The sequence below is a fragment of the Dendrobates tinctorius genome, unplaced genomic scaffold, assembly GCF_039654945.1.
Source record: "Dendrobates tinctorius isolate UK_male_01 unplaced genomic scaffold, ASM3965494v1 ptg000159l, whole genome shotgun sequence".
In the NCBI taxonomy this organism is placed as follows: domain Eukaryota; kingdom Metazoa; phylum Chordata; class Amphibia; order Anura; family Dendrobatidae; genus Dendrobates; species Dendrobates tinctorius.
Genome location: NW_027361826.1, coordinates 14,286,051 through 14,305,437, shown reverse-complemented (window position 1 = coordinate 14,305,437; position 19,387 = coordinate 14,286,051). Strand labels below are relative to the sequence as shown.

The following is a 19,387-nucleotide window of genomic DNA, read 5'->3' as shown; positions in this document are numbered from 1 at the left end:
ACAAACGGGTAGAACACGACTACTTCCGGCAATAGCCGGTCACTATAGGGCCGCGGTATGGCCGACTACGGGTCCTTAATTATATAGCCAACTTAGCCGTCCAGACGTCCATCGCCATTTGGGCTGGTGGTCTTTCAGCGTAGTAGTCGCTGGACCCAGTTGCTGAGACGTTGGCGAAGTCTTCGCACGCTCCGATGACACTGGAGCCTCACAGGCCCCGGCAGAGTCCTTGGATGGATGGGCCGCAACCCCCGGACTGAGGCAAGCAGCAGCGATGTGGGGTGGTGGATGACAGGCCACCTGCGCAGCTAACGACTTGGCCCCTGCTGCGGACCGGAGTGGCACAGTGGTGGCCGCCGACGGCACTGTACTTGCCGCGGCCACTGGTGAGAGCTAGGCGGCTGCTGGTGGCGAGGAGCGGGCCACAGCCGCGAGCTGGAATGAGACCGCAGTGGCCGTGGGCGACCGCGGGTAGGCCGCAGACGCGGGCTGAGGTGAGTCGGCAGCGGCCGCGGGTCGACCTGGGGCCACAGTGGCCGCGAGCTGGAGCGGGGCAGCAAGTCTCGGAGGATCACCTTGGCGCCGTCCCTCTGGAGTCCTCAGTGAGCGTCTTCCCTGGCACTGGTAAGTCGCTCTAGCTTTAAATCGCTCCCGCAGTCTCCTGCTGCCTCTGTCTCGGTCTGCTGACTCATCGTCCCGGGAATTCCCTGCCTCCTTTATACTGGTCCCTCCCCCAGCCCATCTGTGTGTCACAACGGTCCGTCCCCGAACTCTGTCCCCCGAGGACAGTTCCCCCCGGAACCCAGATGACGGCTCCCTTGGTTCCGGCCCGGACACTCGACAGGGGCCGTGCCTCCCACACTACCCCGCCCTGTATGCTCGCCAGTCCTCGGGCGAGGGTTTTCGTAGACTCGGGTTAGTTTTTTGGGACAACAGTCCTTGTCGCCATACGAACTGGTCCTGTTCATAACGTTCAGGGGGTTGGCCAGCTGTTGCCCGCTTGGAGCGTCGAAGCTCGGGTGTAGTGGAGTCTTCTGGGGTGGTGGAAGGTGGTCGAATAGTTGGTTCTGGTGGGATCCCCGAGTCTACTGTAGGGCCACTATTGGGGCTACTCGCAGATGCGACGGGGAAGTCCTCTTCTTCATCCAGGTCCCAGACCGTGGGTAGGGGGCCGGGTACCTGGAGGGTCGGCTCGAGCCACAGGGGATCGGTAGACGTACAAGGCATGTTACGGTGCACAACCCGAGTGAGAGGTGCGTTGTTTCCATCAGATTGTATTTCGTACACCGACCCGTCGGGGCTTATTCGACGCAGCACTTGGTACGGGCTCAGCTCCCACCGTGGTTCTAACTTGTTTTGGGGACGTTGATCAAGTATGAGTACCCGATCCCCTGTCTGAAAGTCAATGGGTAGGGGCAGGGTTCCCCCCTGGTGTTCTAGATCCTGGAGCTTCGTATGGACGACATGGTGGAGGGTCTACAGCCGATGCCAGTGGTTTCGGACCCACGAGGATACCCCGGTCCAGGGTTGGGGTTCCTCCCGGGTTCAATTCCACCTCCGTAATTCCTTTGCCATCCCGTCCGAACAGCAATGAGTAGGGGGTGTAACCAGTCACTCGATGCACCCGATTGTTATATACCCACACCAGCTCGGGGACATATTCAGGCCAGCGGGCCTTGCGTTCGCTCTCCAGGGTGCGCAGCATTTGGATTAGCGTACGATTGAATCGTTCACAGGCTTCGTTTCCTTGCGGGTGGTATGGCGTAGTCCGCGATTTATTGATACCGTAAAGATGATGTAGCTCTTCCATGACTTTTCCTAGGAAGCACGCTCCTTGATCCAAATGTATTCGTTGCGGACAGCCGTACACTTGAATAAAGTTCTTACAAATCGCATAGGCAGCCGACTCTGCAGTTTGGTCTCGGGTGGGGGTGACCACGGCGAACTTGGTGAAATGGTCCACCATAACGAGACAATGTTCATACCCCTGATTGACCGTAGGTCCGGCCTGATAGTCCACCGTAAGAAGCTCCAGAGGGGCTGATGTTACAATAGTTTGCACTGGGGCTCGTTGCGCGGGGGGGGGGGTTTAGCGAGCTCGCACGAGCGGCAGGTTCGACAAACTTCTTCTACAGCAGCGTGCAAACGTGGGTGGTACATTATCTGCTGCAACCATTGTAAAGTCTTTTGAGCACCAAAATGATCCCCCTTCTCATGGGCTTCCCAGGCCAGTTGGTTGAGATGGGCTCCGGGCACGATTACCTGCCATATCTTCGCTGACGTGGTTCGTGACATGGCTTTTCGATATAAAAGTCCCTTTTTGATGACTAGTTTTTCCCATTGGTGCAACATCAGCAACATATCTTGGGTCAAAGTCTGTCTCTGTGAGCCCGTGGGCAATTTACCGGTGGCCACCCATCGGCGCAGGAGCCCAATCTCTGTATCTTCCTGTTGCTGCTGAATTCAGTTGTCACGAGGCTATTCCAGCATCCCTCCTAGGAGTCCCAGATGAGGTGCTTCTTGCATGTTGACTGTAGGCGCGGTGGTGGTAAGGGCGAACGGCGTCTCATCTGCTTCTAATTCATCGTCTCGACTTCTTCCTGGGGTGGTGTGTCGGATTCTGGAGAGTGCGTCGGCGTGCACATTTTCAGCTCCCCGTTTGTAGATGATCTTATAATTGAATTTGGCCATCCGAGCCACCCACCGCTGCTCTAGGGCCCCCAGTTTGGCATTCTCCAAATGGGCTAACGGGTTGTTATCGGTCCGCACTACTACAAAGCCCGCCAGGTACTCTGCGAATCGCTCCATCATTGCCCACACTACCGCGAGGAGCTCAAGCTTAAAGGAGCTGTAATTGTCCGGGTTGCGTTCTGAGTCGTGCAGCGACCGGCTATCGTAGGCGATCACTTTCTCCCAGCCGTCCTGCACCTGTGACAACATAGCTCCTAGTCCCTGGAGGCTCCCGTCGGTATGCAGGATGAACGGTTGCGAAAAATCCGCATATGCCAATACCGGGGCGTCCGAGAGAGCAGCTTTGAGATCTTGAAACGCATCCTCTTGCGGTTGCTGCCACTGGATCTTCCGTCCATTCGCCCCGGCGGGAGCCCCCTTCAGCAGGTCTTGCAGGGCTCAAGCTCGGCGTGCAAAATTCTTCACGAACCGACGGTAGTAGCCGGTCAACCCCAGGAAGGCCCGCACGTCCTTCACCGTCTCAGGGGTAGGCCACCCCTGGATGGCAGCAACCTTTTCCAGGGATGGTCAGACGCCCTCTGACAAGACGGTATGCCCCAGGTATTCGATCTGGGTGCGGAACAGGTGGCATTTCTGGGGCTTCACCTTTAACCCGTACTTCTGCGGCCGGCCGAGCACCTGCCCCAACCGCCTCAGGTGGTCCTCGAACGTTGTGGAATAGATGATAATATCATCCAGGTATATCAACGTGGCTTCAAAGTTAAGGTCGCCTAGACACCGCTCCATCAACCGCTGAAAAGTTCCTGGGGCGTTGGCCAGCCCAAACGGCATCCGATTGAACTCGAACAGTCCCATGGGAAGGATGAATGCCATCTTGGCTTTGTCTTCCTCCGACAACGGCACCTGCCAGGACCCACTGGCCAGGTCCAGGGTTGAAAAGTACGTCGCGTTCCCCAGAGCGGACAGAGACTCCTCTATGCGGGGCAACGGATACGAATCCTTGATGGTGCAGGCGTTCAACTTCCGATAATCCACGCAAAAACGCAGAGTGCCATCTTTTTTCCGAACCATAGAATCATAGAATCGTAGAGTTGGAAGGGACCTCCTGGGCCATCTGGTCCAACCCCCTGCTCAAAGCAGGATTCGCTAAATCATCCCAGTCAGATGTCTGTCCAGCCTCTGTTTGAAGACTTCCATTGAAGGAGAACTCACCACTTCTCGTGGCAGCCTGTTCCACTCATTGATCACTCTAACTGTCAAAAAGTTTTTTCTAATATCTAATCTGTGTCTCCTCCCATTCAGTTTCATCCCATCCCAACCAGGACAATAGGGGCCGCCCAAGGGCTCTGGCTTTCTCGTATGACCCCCTTCCGGAGCATTTGGGCTAATAGAGTTTTCACTTCCTGGTATAGCTGCGGTGGTATTTGCAGATATCGCCGGGGGGATCCCATGCGTAATGGCCGTGGTACATCCGAAGTCGTTCTCGTGGCTGGCGAAGATATTGTAAAATTGTCCAAGAAGTGTCTCTACCTGGAGAAGCTGGGCTGGCGCTAGACTGGAAAGTTCAGCCCGCATTTTCTCCAGGATGACTTGCCCTTTTTCTTGAGCCGAGGGTGCGACAGTCTGTTGGGTTCGTACCGTTACGGCCCAGGGATCTTCGGGTTGCACACTCAACTGGACTGGTCCGGCAGCATCATCTCCAAGGGCCTTACTAGTTTGGCCATTTCGGCTCGGGGCTTCAGGGCGATATCCTAATCTTCCAGGTTGACACATCGTACCATGATGGTCCCTTCCCGCACTGTGGCCAGGGAGCGGGCCACCAGGATGCCAGGATGCAGGCGCTCCGAGTAACAGGGTTCCACCTGCACCTCCATGCCCTCCAGTGGCAACCAACGGGGCGCGAATTGGCAGAGCCACCACCGTCTGCCCCGGAGGAAGCATGAGTGGGGGGGCCACCGGCGCGATGACCTTGCCCAGCGCCACACCTTCCTGACACTCCTGGAGCACTCGCGCCTCCCGCACCAACCACTGGAAGACCTGCCCCTGGGCCATGAGAGAACCCCACTGACTTAAGGTCTCCTGCGTGGAATCGTTGAGGAGTAGATTGCCGAACTCTCGCAGTATGTTCATGCCCAAAATGATCAGATGATGGTCGTTAGTCTCTCCTTGGGTTAAGACCACTCCCCGGCGGCCGAGGGATTTACCACACAATGTCATCTGAAGCCACACCACTCCGGCGACAGGCACCGGCAGTTGGTTTGCGGCCACTAGTCGTATCATGGGCCCCCACTGGGGCCTTGCCACTTCCGGGAAATGCTGCCGGAAGTACGTTGCCAGCATGGTCGTTACCTGCGACCCTGTATCCGCTAGACACCACACAGCACGACCCTCGACTTCAGCCCATACTATTGGGCACTTAGCGACCAGTTCTTCGTGACTTCCACCACCCCTTGTTGTGGCTTCCAGCTCCAAGCGGCATCCCCCATGCCCGGAGACCTCTAGTTTAATGTCCACCGGGGTGGGTATTTCCCACGCAGCGGACACTCCCGTGAGAAGTGGCCCAGTTCTCCACACTCATAACACCAGGGCGGTGAGGCCCAGCCACCCCGGGTATTGCGAGGCCCCCAGGGCCCGGAATTGTGGCCAGGTCGGCCAGGCGCGGGCTCCGTTCTCTTCTTCACTTCAGCCAGCTCGCCCCAGATACTCTTCAGTTCTTGTCTCATTTCCTCAATCCATTGAAGCTCTTTGACAACGCTTACAGAAGACTCCATGCTCCGGGCCTTCCCCACAGGAGCCGTCATCCCCTGCTCTTGCACCCGGGCCTGACTCCCCACTTCGGAGAAGGCTAAACGTGAGTTCACTCGGACCTGTTCCCGCAATGCCTGCTTGATTAGCGGTTCCCGGAGTCCAGTCACTAGCAGGTCACGCAGGGTAACGTCGATGGGCACCACCCCTATTCCATCCTTCCTTTCTATGGCGGTGTATAGCTCCTGGAGGGCGTTCATATACTGGGTGATGGTCTCCCCCTCCCCCTGCATCCAGCTGAACAACCGGGTTCTCAACTCCCCCACGTCTGTTGGATCCCCGTGGGTCTCTTCCAGGATCTGCAAGACCCGGGCGAAGGTGTTGCGACGCCCTGGGGGTCTCAACATTACCGATTTCCGAGCTTCCCCATCTAGCGCCATAAGGGCCACCTCAGCCTCTAAATCGGGGGTCATGGGGTGCATACGGAAAAGGCCCCACATACGTTCTGTCCAGCTCCACAACAGCGTATCAGAGCCAGAAAACCGGGGCAAGTTACTTAGCATAGCCCCCAAGGAAATGCTGGAGCGGGGGCCCATACTCATCAGGCGCACTGCTGTCTGCGCTCAGAGACTGCATCCTGCCGACTACGCCAAATGTGGTATTTGCAGGTACGCAGGATGCAGTGACGAGTCGCGAGACAATTTGGTGCTTTCTAGAATAACGTTTATAAGACTAGAGGGAACTTTGCTCAGTCACGGCCTGATCAACAAAAGGGGTAACATGGGTTGCCCTCGCAGAGGCTCTATACAAACACAAACGGGTAGAACACAACTACTTCAATAGCCGGTCACTATAGGGCCGCGGTATGGCCGACTACGGGTGCTTAATTATATAGTCAACATAGCCGTCCAGACGTCCCTCGCCATTCGGGTTGGTGGTCTTTCGGCGTAGTAGTCGCTGGGCCCAGTTGCTTCCTTCCACTCAACTTTCCATTAATATGCTTGGAAACAGCACTCTGTGAACAGCCAGCTTCTTTAGCAATGATCTTTTGCCTCTTACCCTCCTTTTGGAGTGTGTCAGTGACTGCCTTCTGGACATCTGTCAAGTCAGCAGTCTTCCCCATGATTGGGGACCCTACTGAAACAGACTAACGGACCTTTTTAAATGCTTAGGAAGCCTTTACAGGTGTTTTTTGTTAATTTTTAACTTACTGAGATAATGACTTTTAGGTTTTCATTGGCTGTAAGCCATAATCATGAACATTAACAGAAATAAACACTTGAAATAGATCAATCTGTGTGTAATGACTCTATATAATATATGAGTTTCACTTTTTGTATTGAAGAATTGAAATAAATTAACTTTTTGATGATATTCTAATTTAGTGAGAAACACGTGTACAAGTAAATGGTAATATTACGTGAGACACTTGGGAGCTACCCAAAATCCTATAATGCATTTCTCAGCTATCCTAGGCGGTGTTCACATTTAGCATAAATAGTGTTTTTTTCTGCTTCTTTTTATCTGCATATTTTCTGCAAGTGACCACGCCAAAATACACAACAAAGATCTGTTCTCATTATTGCGTTGCTTCTGCATTTTATGCGATTTTGGTGCCGATTTAAAACAGTGATGTTAATGGGTATATTTTAGCACAGAAAAGCTTTCATTCTGCACTTAAAAACACAATTGCATTTTTTAACATGTGTTTTTCAGGCTCTCAGTAAAAGAATACAGAGAAAAAAAATGCACCAAAAATTCAGCGTTAAAAAGTGCATTTAGATGAGTTTTCATGAAATCACATCCACTTTCTTTGGACAGGAAAAAGCAAATTTTCTGTGCAAAAAAAACCCAAGAAATTTGACCACCGAACTTGTCCAGCACACGGGTGCGTCTGTGCTCGCACTTTGCGCTTTCTCACTCTTAGCTAACAGATCCCTTTCCGCCTCCTCAGTGCCTCGCACCTCTCCCGCCCAGTCACAGCTATTGGAGAATCATTGACTGGAATAGCCAAGGGCTCTCTCCTCCCTTCAGACTGTTATCCTGGAAATCCCAGGCAAGTGACACAGACTGGTCACTAGCTATTACTGCTGCTATCCGGCAACAATGTCCAAAAGTGAAATCATCCAAGGATTTTTGGATATTCCAGAAATGTTAAAATCCCTCTTGGAATACACACTCCCACATCAGAGCACAGGTAAGTGGTTTTTTTTTTTTTTTTGTTACTTTTGCATTTAAATGTATCTGTATGTTTCTATGCTTTTCACTACTCCACCACCAATACGTAATGGTAAAGATCTGCATGAATGGCCAAATAAATTGTTATTATAAGAACTGCAATTTTTAAGGGCGACATGGCAGAGCAATATTTCAGCCGCATTGATCAGGAGGAATTTTAAGATTTGTCCTTAGAGCTAAGCTGTCAATCAAGTCTTTGCACATAAATGATTTTATAGCCAAATGTGTACTCGATCCTGATGGTTAGGCTATGTTCACATATTGCGTTTTTTATGCATTTTTTTCCCCGCAGACAAAACCTGCTCTCTTGGCAGTAAGAAGCTTGCTGCAAAAAAAAAAAAAAAAAAAAAAGCAGGTTAGGCTGGTTTCACATTTGCATTTTTTTGCGCTGGAAAAAAACGCATACGTGCGCATGCGTTTTTTCCCCTATATTTAACATGGGTGCGCATACCTGCGCGCTGGTAAGCGCACGTATGCGATTTTCATGCGCTGCTTTTTTTGGGGTGTGCGTTTGTATTTTCCAGACGCAGCATGTTGCATTTTTTGGCCCTGCAAAAAAGCGCATGCGCACGTATGCGCACGTTTTGCGCTAAAAATGGCCATTATAGCCTATGGATGCGCATACATGCGCACTGGCATGCTCATGTATGCGTTTTTTTGCACATGCGTTTTTTTTTGTTAACCATGGAATTTAGGGGTTTGGGTTAGAGTTATGGTTAGGGTCAGGGTTAGGGTTGGGGTTAGGGTCAGGGTTAGGGTTAAGTATGGTTTGGTTAAGGGTTAGGGTCAGGGTTAGGGTTAAGTATGGTTTGGTTAAGGGTTAGGGTCAGGGTTAGGGTTAGGGTTAAGGTTAGTTAGGGTTTGGGTTAAGTATGGTTTGGTTAAGGGTTAGGGTCAGGGTTAGGGTTAGGGTTAAGTATGGTTTGGTTAAGGGTTAGGGTCAGGGTTAGGGTTAGGGTCAGGGTTAGTAAAATCATGGTTTGGGTTAGTGTGAGGGGCCACCTAATGTTGGAAAAAAAAACAAACGCGGTAAAAACGCACTAAAAACGCATACAAACGCATAAAAACGCTGCGTTTTTTTCATGCATGCTCATAAAAATGCTTGAAAAAAACGCAGCAGTTGTATGCTTTTGTATGCGTTTTTTCAATGCGTTTTTTTGCGGGAAAAACGCGCTGCAAAAAAAAGCAAGTGTGAAACTAGCCTAATGCTTAGTTTTTGTTGCTTTTTATGTGTTTTGGTGAATTTTTACATGGTATATTTGTCTCTTGTGCATGCTGATAAAGTTTAGTGCAAAAAAAAAAAAAATTCTACTTACTTCGTCAGCATAAAAAAAAAAAAAAAAAAAAAACAGCAAAAACTGATACCTGCAGGGATTTTTTTTTAGCATTTTTTGCATCACCCATTCATTGCTTTCAATGGGTGACAAAATGCTGAAAGAAGTGACATGCTCTAATCTGCAGAACCCAAGGTATTGCACAAAATACTGAGGACAAAAAAAAAAAAAAACACAAGCTGTGTGCATCAATCAGATTCCTGAAATCTCATAGACTTTGCTGGTACTGTAAAACATGGAGAAAAGTTGCATAAAAAAAAGTAGAAAAAGTGCAACGTGTGAACATTGCCTTACACAGTGTATATAGTTTGGGCAATATGGAAGTCATAGACAAATCCAATAATTGCATTAATGATCACTTGTTCCCATACAGTTTCTAGTGCCAAGTGCAAAAGGTGCCATAATCAGTTGGCACTCGTGGGCAGAAATCTACCTTTATAGACCAACTTTTAGTCCAACCCTGCGCCAGTGGCGTTGGTAGACAGTAGAAGCCTCATCTCCTCTATCGGTTGTATAACCCATGGCCTATAGACCCCCGTGCCGCGGTCTGTGTTTTTCCCAAGTTATGACTCTTTTACGTGGAGTTATTGTTAGTGACTTATATTTTGTTTGTACGTGCACAATTTCTCTCGTTCATCTGTGATTGTTTTACTCGTTGAAATAGACATATTATGAGAAGTATCTGGTTAATTTGCCGCTGAATATTTTTATTTACTGCCAACAGCTTTGACTTACTCCGAGACTGCACAAAACGTGGTAGTGTTTTTTTTGTTAGAGATTGCAGGTTTTTGCCCTTTTTTGCTGTACCCAGTGTGACTTGCATTTGTAAATGAGTTTCCCTCTTGCTTTGCAGTTTTCAGAAAGTTTTCATTCCTCTTTAAGTTACAAAGCAGTATTCTCTATGATGGTGGTCTATGTACTTACTAATTATTGGTATGATTGTTAAAGAGGATATGTCACCAGGTCAAAAGTGACCATTTTATGTTCTTATTATTCCCGCTGTTCTCCTGAGTTTTCCTTTTTTTTCTGCCAATACGGTTTCGGAGACATGGGCTTTTCATTTATTGCTAATTTTTATGGCCTTTATAAGTGGGCATGGCTCACAGGATCCTCTGGGGCGTGTCTTTAGGCTGCTCTGTATTATAACCCTATTATAAAAACCATAAAAACAGCGCTAAATAAAAAAGCCTATATCTATGGAACTGTATGGCGGATTTAATAAAAAGAAACAACTCAGTTGAGCGGTGGGAATAAAATATGAGCAGAAAAAATGGCCATTTTGACCCAGTGACAGATCCTCATTAAAGAGACCCCTCACATTAAGTTAATTCAATTAAAGGGAATCTGTCACCCTTTTTTTCGGCTTGCAGCTGCCAGCATAGACATCGGGGGCTTATCTACAGCATTCTGTAATGCTGTAGATAAACCTCCGATGTAACCTGAAAGAAAAACACGTTATATTATACTCACCAGCGTGGGCGGTCCGGTGGGTGTTGCGGTTCGGCACCTCCCTTCTTCATGCGATGACGTCCTCTTCTTCCCGTCCTGTAATGGCTGCGGTGCAAGCGCACTGCTCTGCCCTGTTGAAAATAAGCACGTGTTCTGCTCTGAAAGGCCCTGTCTAATATGCACCATACCCTTCAAGTGAAAGCTGCCATTTTCTTTTGTACCTGCAACATTTAAAGGGACCCTCTACCCTGGGACTGAAAGGTGACTATACAATTCTCATGTATAGTCGCCCTTCCTAGTATTCCTCTGCGTCCCTCTGCCTGATCTCCACAGATCGGCATTCCTCTCCTCCTGCTTCCAAGATGGCCACCACAGTGCCAATGGGAAGTCTAAACCATGCCTCCTCTGCCTTTCCAATCCCGCACTACTGGGAGTAGTGGCTTCGGTTTAGATTTACAGTTGCCACTGCACCCATTTCGGAAGCAGAAGGTATGGACCGCCGTTCTGAATGGAGGAAGCAGCTGGAGGCCAACGGAGCCAACCAGGTAGGGTGACTATACATGAGACGTGTATAGTCTTTAATCATCATTTTAGGGATTTATTAAACTCTAAATGAGGGCAATAGCCACTTGCATCATGGAGGCTGTGCGCTCGGTATTACTTTGTATGAAATTGGGGTCATATAGAGGCACATCTGGGCCCCGTAAAAGTCGTAATACAGCAATATGCACCAGGTCTATGGCGCTACTAAGACGATGCCCAGATTTCTATGGGAAAGGTGATGGTAATCATGTCTCAACAGTGAAATGCTATAAAACAATATTAATAATAGCCCTGACACCATAAAAGGGTTGTGTGAGGATATCTGGCACTGACAAACATTCACAATGTGTTCTACCATTTTATAATCCTCTGTTGATGCCAAGCGCTGCCAGTTTCCTAATGCCGTTGGTAAGCACCAGCCTATCCAGGTCACTGGCATAACAGAAATTTTCCTTCAACTTGTAGTTGTTCCAGTTCCATATATTTGACCTAGTTTATGGAGTAGCGGCAGTGTTTCCAGGTATGAAATCGTAAACTGCAAAGAGCTGTGTTTGCAGGGCATTGTGATTACCGGTAATGCAATGCCGACCGGTCTGCGCAGCGCACTTAGCTGCTCTGTTCTGCACTACGGTGAACAGATGGCCATGTCTCAGGGAGAAGGACTTAATCCAATGGATTAGCTGCCATTGTTCTGTCTCTAAATAACTGTACAAATTCTATTAAGTATATAAACAGCGACCTGCAGATAAAAATCTGTAAAAACACAAGGTATGCACTGTGCAGGTAAGAGAAAGGTATCAAAGCTAAATTCACCCTTACTGTACTGACAGTGCAGTGAGATAACTACAGATGTCACAAGAAGGACAATCCGGACTATTACAGAGCTCAGTAATATCAGCGTGACTGCAGACTTATCGCTTTGGACCAAATAACCCCTTTAATGGAAAAGAAAAAAAATTATCTGTGTAGAAGGTAAAATGAGCAATAGTAAGTACACAGTGTCATATAATATGATGACTGCAGTATATTAAGAGGATAACAATTTTGGTGGGAGGAGGAGTGCTTCTTTAACTCGGTTGTAGATTCTCTCTGCGCCATACTCACAGGTATCAGGACATTTCCAACAGCTCTAAAAATGTGTATTTCAGTTCACATTAATAATAGTGACTGTCAGATCAGTGTGGGCCTGACTGCTAGGACCTTCAACAATCACTAGAATGGGGGATCTGTGTACTTTCCCTTCCCAGTCACCACACTGTGTCCAGGAAGAGTTGAGTGGCGCAGCTGCTGCTCCATTCACTGCCTATGGCACAAATGAAGATAGCTGAGCAGTGTACTCGCTTATCTTCGTCAGTACTATAGGCTTTGAATAGAGCAGCAGGGTGCCTGTGCCACCAGCTGCTCCACTCAACTTCTCCTGACTGTCTGTGGATGGGGGGGCAAATGGAGGACATGGATCTAACAATTATCACCTATACAGCGGTTAGGTTATAATTTATAGAAACTGGTATACCTCTTTAAGGACTTCAGCTTCAGGCCCAGGTGTCTATGCTCCGCAGCCCTGTTCACAAGACATGTATCTGCCATTTACGTCCGATGCCCTCAGCATTGTCACTGGCTGTAGCACTTTTCGCAAACCTCACCAGCACCCTGAGGGGCTTATCAACCATGCCACTTCCACTTTTCACATTCAAAACCACCTTCCTCTAAAAACTCTAAGTATGGGAGACATGGTGCCACGAATGGGATCGTGATCAGCAGCTATGGTATTTGGCTCACCAGGCGTGGTTTCGTCTCATCACTGAGCTAGAAAAAGTCTACATATCTTCCCAACTGTAGAGTAGATGTTACCTACTGCATGTATGTTCAGAGACAATTTATTTTCTTAAATAATGCCCACTTATTTTTCTTGAAAGTACCATAAGAAGCCATATTTAATCTGATTTTCCCCATTAATAATAAATGAAGCCAGAAAACAAAAATAATCTTTCATTGACTAGGATCACATGCACTGATCACACTTCCTGCAGTCGAGCGCGGGTGTACATTAACTCTTTCCTTGCAATATATGCCAGCGAACAAGTTAGTACAAAAGCCTATTTAATTCCATAGAATCATGGGACAGGGCGGCAGAAAGGGAACAGTTTGGGCTCGCTACGTTCATGTAGAACGTGACAATCTGATAGGAATCATCATAGTATTGGCAAATCATATGACCGGAGAGTAATTTTTGTGTAGTCACCAAGGCCATAGAGGCATGTCATGTAATCCAAGGTACCAAGTATATAATTCAAGAGGTGCACCAGACGATTATAGGGCGATCACCCGAAAATATAAAGGGTCTTCTAAAAAAAAAAAAAAAAAAAACACTCTCTGAAGACAATAAAACTCGTTAAAGAGAACCTGTCAGCAGCATTTTACTAAGTAAAGTACAGACAGGGCCATATTGGCACTGTCATACTGATATACTGATTAAAATGATACCCCAGATGAAGAAATCTGTTTTGTAGATTTTCTTTAATCCTTGTTAGAAGTTTCCTTGTATTCATATCTTCGTGCATCGTGGCCGGGTGTTGGTGGGACTATGGGTAGGGTTTCAGCTTTGTTCTGTCCCCTTTGCTGTATCTGGGTGTATTTTCTTCTATTTTATTTAAAATTTCCCATCAGAGCTGTCCAATTCGTGGGTGGTCTATGTGCAGATTGATCTAATGGTGGGCTTCAGTAAAATGGCGCACTGAGCAATCTACACATGAGCAGCTGACGACGCCATTTTCCTGAAGACCTCCAAGAGCTCAATCTGTGCAAGTGCTGCCTGCGGCTAGAACGGCATCAGCGTGAAATTTTACATAAATTAGAAAAAAAATACACCACAGCGGAGAGGACAGAATAAAGCTGAAGACCCTTCACACAGGTCACCACACACAGCGGAGAGGACAGAATAAAGCTGAAGACCCTTCACACAGGTCACCACACACAGCGGAGAGGACAGAATAAAGCTGAAGACCCTTAATAATAAATAAGAAATAATAAATCTTTATTTTTATATAGCGCTAACATATTCCGCAGCGCTTTACAGTTTGCACACATTTTCATCACTGTCCCGGGTGGGGCTCACAATCTATATTCCCTATCAGTATGTCTTTGGAGTGTGGGAGGAAACCGGAGTGCCCGGAGGAAACCCACGCAAACACGGGGAGAACATACAAACCACACACAGCGGAGAGGACAGAATAAAGCTGAAGACCCTTCACACAGGTCACCACACACAGCGGAGAGGACAGAATAAAGCTGAAGACCCTTCACACAGGTCACCACACACAGCGGAGAGGACAGAATAAAGCTGAAGACCCTTAATAATAAATAAGAAATAATAAATCTTTATTTTTATATAGCGCTAACATATTCCGCAGCGCTTTACAGTTTGCACACATTTTCATCACTGTCCCGGGTGGGGCTCACAATCTATATTCCCTATCAGTATGTCTTTGGAGTGTGGGAGGAAACCGGAGTGCCCGGAGGAAACCCACGCAAACACGGGGAGAACATACAAACCACACACAGCGGAGAGGACAGAATAAAGCTGAAGACCCTTCACACAGGTCACCACACACAGCGGAGAGGACAGAATAAAGCTGAAGACCCTTCACACAGGTCACCACACACAGCGGAGAGGACAGAATAAAGCTGAAGACCCTTAATAATAAATAAGAAATAATAAATCTTTATTTTTATATAGCGCTAACATATTCCGCAGCGCTTTACAGTTTGCACACATTTTCATCACTGTCCCGGGTGGGGCTCACAATCTATATTCCCTATCAGTATGTCTTTGGAGTGTGGGAGGAAACCGGAGTGCCCGGAGGAAACCCACGCAAACACGGGGAGAACATACAAACCACACACAGCGGAGAGGACAGAATAAAGCTGAAGACCCTTCACACAGGTCACCACACACAGCGGAGAGGACAGAATAAAGCTGAAGACTCTTCACACAGGTCACCACACACAGCGGAGAGGACAGAATAAAGCTGAAGACCCTTAATAATAAATAAGAAATAATAAATCTTTATTTTTATATAGCGCTAACATATTCCGCAGCGCTTTACAGATTGCACACATTTTCATCACTGTCCCGGGTGGGGCTCACAATCTATATTCCCTATCAGTATGTCTTTGGAGTGTGGGAGGAAACCGGAGTGCCCGGAGGAAACCCACGCAAACACGGGGAGAACATACAAACCACACACAGCGGAGAGGACAGAATAAAGCTGAAGACCCTTCACACAGGTCACCACACACAGCGGAGAGGACAGAATAAAGCTGAAGACCCTTCACACAGGTCACCACACACAGCGGAGAGGACAGAATAAAGCTGAAGACCCTTAATAATAAATAAGAAATAATAAATCTTTATTTTTATATAGCGCTAACATATTCCGCAGCGCTTTACAGTTTGCACACATTTTCATCACTGTCCCGGGTGGGGCTCACAATCTATATTCCCTATCAGTATGTCTTTGGAGTGTGGGAGGAAACCGGAGTGCCCGGAGGAAACCCACGCAAACACGGGGAGAACATACAAACCACACACAGCGGAGAGGACAGAATAAAGCTGAAGACCCTTCACACAGGTCACCACACACAGCGGAGAGGACAGAATAAAGCTGAAGACTCTTCACACAGGTCACCACACACAGCGGAGAGGACAGAATAAAGCTGAAGACCCTTCACACAGGTCACCACACACAGCGGAGAGGACAGAATAAAGCTGAAGACCCTTCACACAGGTCACCACACACAGCGGAGAGGACAGAATAAAGCTGAAGACCCTTCACACAGGTCACCACACACAGCGGAGAGGACAGAATAAAGCTGAAGACCCTTCACACAGGTCACCACACACAGCGGAGAGGACAGAATAAAGCTGAAGACCCTTAATAATAAATAAGAAATAATAAATCTTTATTTTTATATAGCGCTAACATATTCCGCAGCGCTTTACAGTTTGCACACATTTTCATCACTGTCCCGGGTGGGGCTCACAATCTATATTCCCTATCAGTATGTCTTTGGAGTGTGGGAGGAAACCGGAGTGCCCGGAGGAAACCCACGCAAACACGGGGAGAACATACAAACCACACACAGCGGAGAGGACAGAATAAAGCTGAAGACCCTTCACACAGGTCACCACACACAGCGGAGAGGACAGAATAAAGCTGAAGACTCTTCACACAGGTCACCACACACAGCGGAGAGGACAGAATAAAGCTGAAGACCCTTCACACAGGTCACCACACACAGCGGAGAGGACAGAATAAAGCTGAAGACCCTTCACACAGGTCACCACACACAGCGGAGAGGACAGAATAAAGCTGAAGACCCTTCACACAGGTCACCACACACAGCGGAGAGGACAGAATAAAGCTGAAGACCCTTCACACAGGTCACCACACACAGCGGAGAGGACAGAATAAAGCTGAAGACTCTTCACACAGGTCCCTCAAGATGCACCAAAATAACAAGCAAACTGCAAAGAAGGACTAAAGAAAATTTACAAGATGGATTTCTTCACCTGAGGTATCATTTTAATCAGTATGACAGCGCCAACCTGACACTGTCTGTACTTTACTTAGTAAAACGCATCATAAAAAAAATCTATGAACTGGTCCAATGTTTATATTTATGTTTCTCCCTCTCCCATATTGATAGTTCTGCTTCACGTCACTTGTCTTATCTATTGCATTTTTTCTAGGCTGTATTGTGCATAAATATGTGACTTCAGATTTTGTATTAGTCTAGCCTGATGAAGAGACCTGAGTAGTCTCGAAAGCTTGCAATGTATTACCATCTTTTCAGTTAGCCATTAAAAGGTATCAACTACTGAGGACTCTCAATCCTGAATATTTTTCATAAAAAAAACAACCTCGACAAATGCACTAGCAGGATGCAGCAGGGCCCCACTGATAAAGGCTGGAGCAGCACAGGTGCCTGCTACTGATGAGAACAACCACCCACTCACCTAAATAGCGGAGGGGTTGGGTGCACACAGATAGGGCTTGCATACAATGCTAGTCACACAGGTGTGATGCAAAGTGTCTGGATAACAGCCTACTGATCACGCCCATAGTATTAGCAGGCGGGCTGTCCAGCACTATATATGCACCACACAGAAAACCAAAGCAAAAAATGATAAAAAGTGCAATAAGAAGATGAAAAAATAATGCATATGATAAATACATTATATCAGGTATTGGTTACTATATTGGCCAAAACAAATAAGCTCGCAACCCAACGCCAAGGGTCCCCATAAGTTGTGGGATCAATAGGCTGTTATCTAGACACTTTGCATCACACTTACATGTGTGACTAGCGTCCTATGCAAGCCCTATCTGTGTGAATTTTTTTTTTACTAGGCAACCAACCCCTCCATTATTTAGGTGAGTGGGTGGTTGTTCTCATCACTAGTTTGCACCTGTGCTGCTCCAGCTTTTATCAGTGGGGGCCTGCTGCATCCTGCTATTGCATTTGTCAAGGTTTTGGTGAGGCTATTTTTTTATGATGTGTTTTTTTTTTTTTTAGTTTCTCTATGTTAGCTACTTTACTTAGTAACATGCTGCTGACAGGTTCTCTTTACCCATAGAAATCAGTCCGATCATTGATGCCCAATTCAGACCTTTTTCAAAAGAAGGAAATCAGTATTGTATTCTGGGTTCTTGTTGCCACTAGTGCAGACATGAGTAATAATCCCGAAAAGAAAAATGTGCTTGGACCAACAATTCATAAAAATACATATAGAAATTTAATTAGATACAAAATACACACAACGTAATAAAAACCTCCAAGAATTAGAGACACATAAAAGAAAAACCTGGTAGGTGAGAGCGTCCAATGAAATTGTGGGTACCCAGAAAATGTAACAAATATAGCATTATTAGGTGACACAGGTATAAACAGTAGGGAGACTATCTCCAAAGAGTAATTTAAAGGTCACCTTACAAAAGTATCAAGATGGTAAAAACCCACATTCTTACATATTGTGAAAGAGTCTAACACATCAATGAGTACATGCAATAATTATATATTATCATTTGAAAGGGTATAGAAAATCCCTGTGTAAAATGTGGCAAAGTACATCAGATATATGGTATGGACATAATTGAGATACTCACCGACCAGGTACCTGACGCGCGTTTCACAGTTACTTCGTCATGGTCTTGTGTATGAGCCCTCACTCACTCTGAAACATTACGGTGTTTTAGAGACAACATATTTTGGAAACTCGGACGGGCCCTATGCATCTTAGATGACTAATCCGAGTCAGATCCCCCGGTGTTTCCTCTCTACCCCGCTCCCCCTGCTCCCCTGTCTCTCCTTATGTCTGTGTACAGGCGGAGTAGGACAGAGACAAGACACTGCTGCTCGGTGTTTGGGCATGTATCTATTTACAGGTCCTCTTTACATGGATTCTCCAACCTTTTAAAGTTGATGCGTTTTCTTTGGCATAAGCCATCACTGGAGTCTGACTGTCGGAGCCCCCTCTGGCTACAGCACTTGTGCTTCAGTCAAAAAAATAAAAATAATGGTGGAACATTCCATCACGTGGTGAAGATCGCAGGCTTCATTCACCCAGCTAGCCACTGAGATAAAACTGTCACCAAGTAGTTTTTTTTTATTCATATGGACACTTGTGAAATTATTAAAATGTTTTACATTCTTGCAAATTTATGAAACTTTTTCTTAAACTTTAAAAGGATTTTCCAGTACTAGGTTTTCATGTTGATCACCTTGGTGATGATGAAAATAATAAACTCAGTTGTTACTCTGCCTTCTGTGCTGCCGCTACTCTGCTCTGTGGTGACACGATGCAGCAGTGACCTCCCAAGTGACTGCTGCAGCCAATCACTGAGCTCAGCTGAATGGCACAGCTTACCACAGACTCTGGGATCACACAGTGGGGAGTAAAATCCGCTATCCCTGAAGTTTTAAAAATCTTAGTATGTTCCTATGTTTTATGATTTACATGGTTGTCACTATTGGCCAAACATTGTTATCACTTCTCGGATAGTGCTGTCGTTTATAAGACTTTGTTCACACTAAGATTTTTTGAAATGTTTAAAAATCACAAGTTTCTTAAGCAGAAACTGCATTTTTTTTCCTTAAGTTTTTTTCTAAGCATTTTGATTGGACGGTGCCTGGTTTGAGAGGTTTCCTTCAGGATCCGCTTCATAAAAGATAAAGCCACTTTTCTTTTCCCACTAGACGTTTTCCAAAATGTCTTCAAGGCAAAAAACAAAGCTAAAAAAACCCTACTCATATGAAAAGTAAAGAGGATTTTCCATAATTTTTGGTGAGGATTTTGTGTGAACGTAACCGAAGGGTGTGTTCAC

The 19,387-nt window shown here is 46.9% G+C and overlaps 1 protein-coding gene across 2 annotated transcripts in view; it reads left to right on the top strand.

Annotated features, from left to right (window-relative positions):
* The first annotated feature begins 7,477 nt into the window (after nt 1-7,477).
* Nucleotides 7,478-19,387, top strand: part of TEF (TEF transcription factor, PAR bZIP family member) — a 50,805-nt gene continuing 38,895 nt past the window's right edge. The window contains exon 1 of one of the 2 annotated variants that reach the window (XM_073549556.1): nt 7,478-7,633. In XM_073549556.1, coding sequence (XP_073405657.1) covers nt 7,543-7,633 — 91 coding nt within the window. In that variant the 5' untranslated portion in view covers nt 7,478-7,542. The remainder of the gene's footprint in view (nt 7,634-19,387) is intronic. The other variant, XM_073549555.1, reaches the window with a different exon arrangement.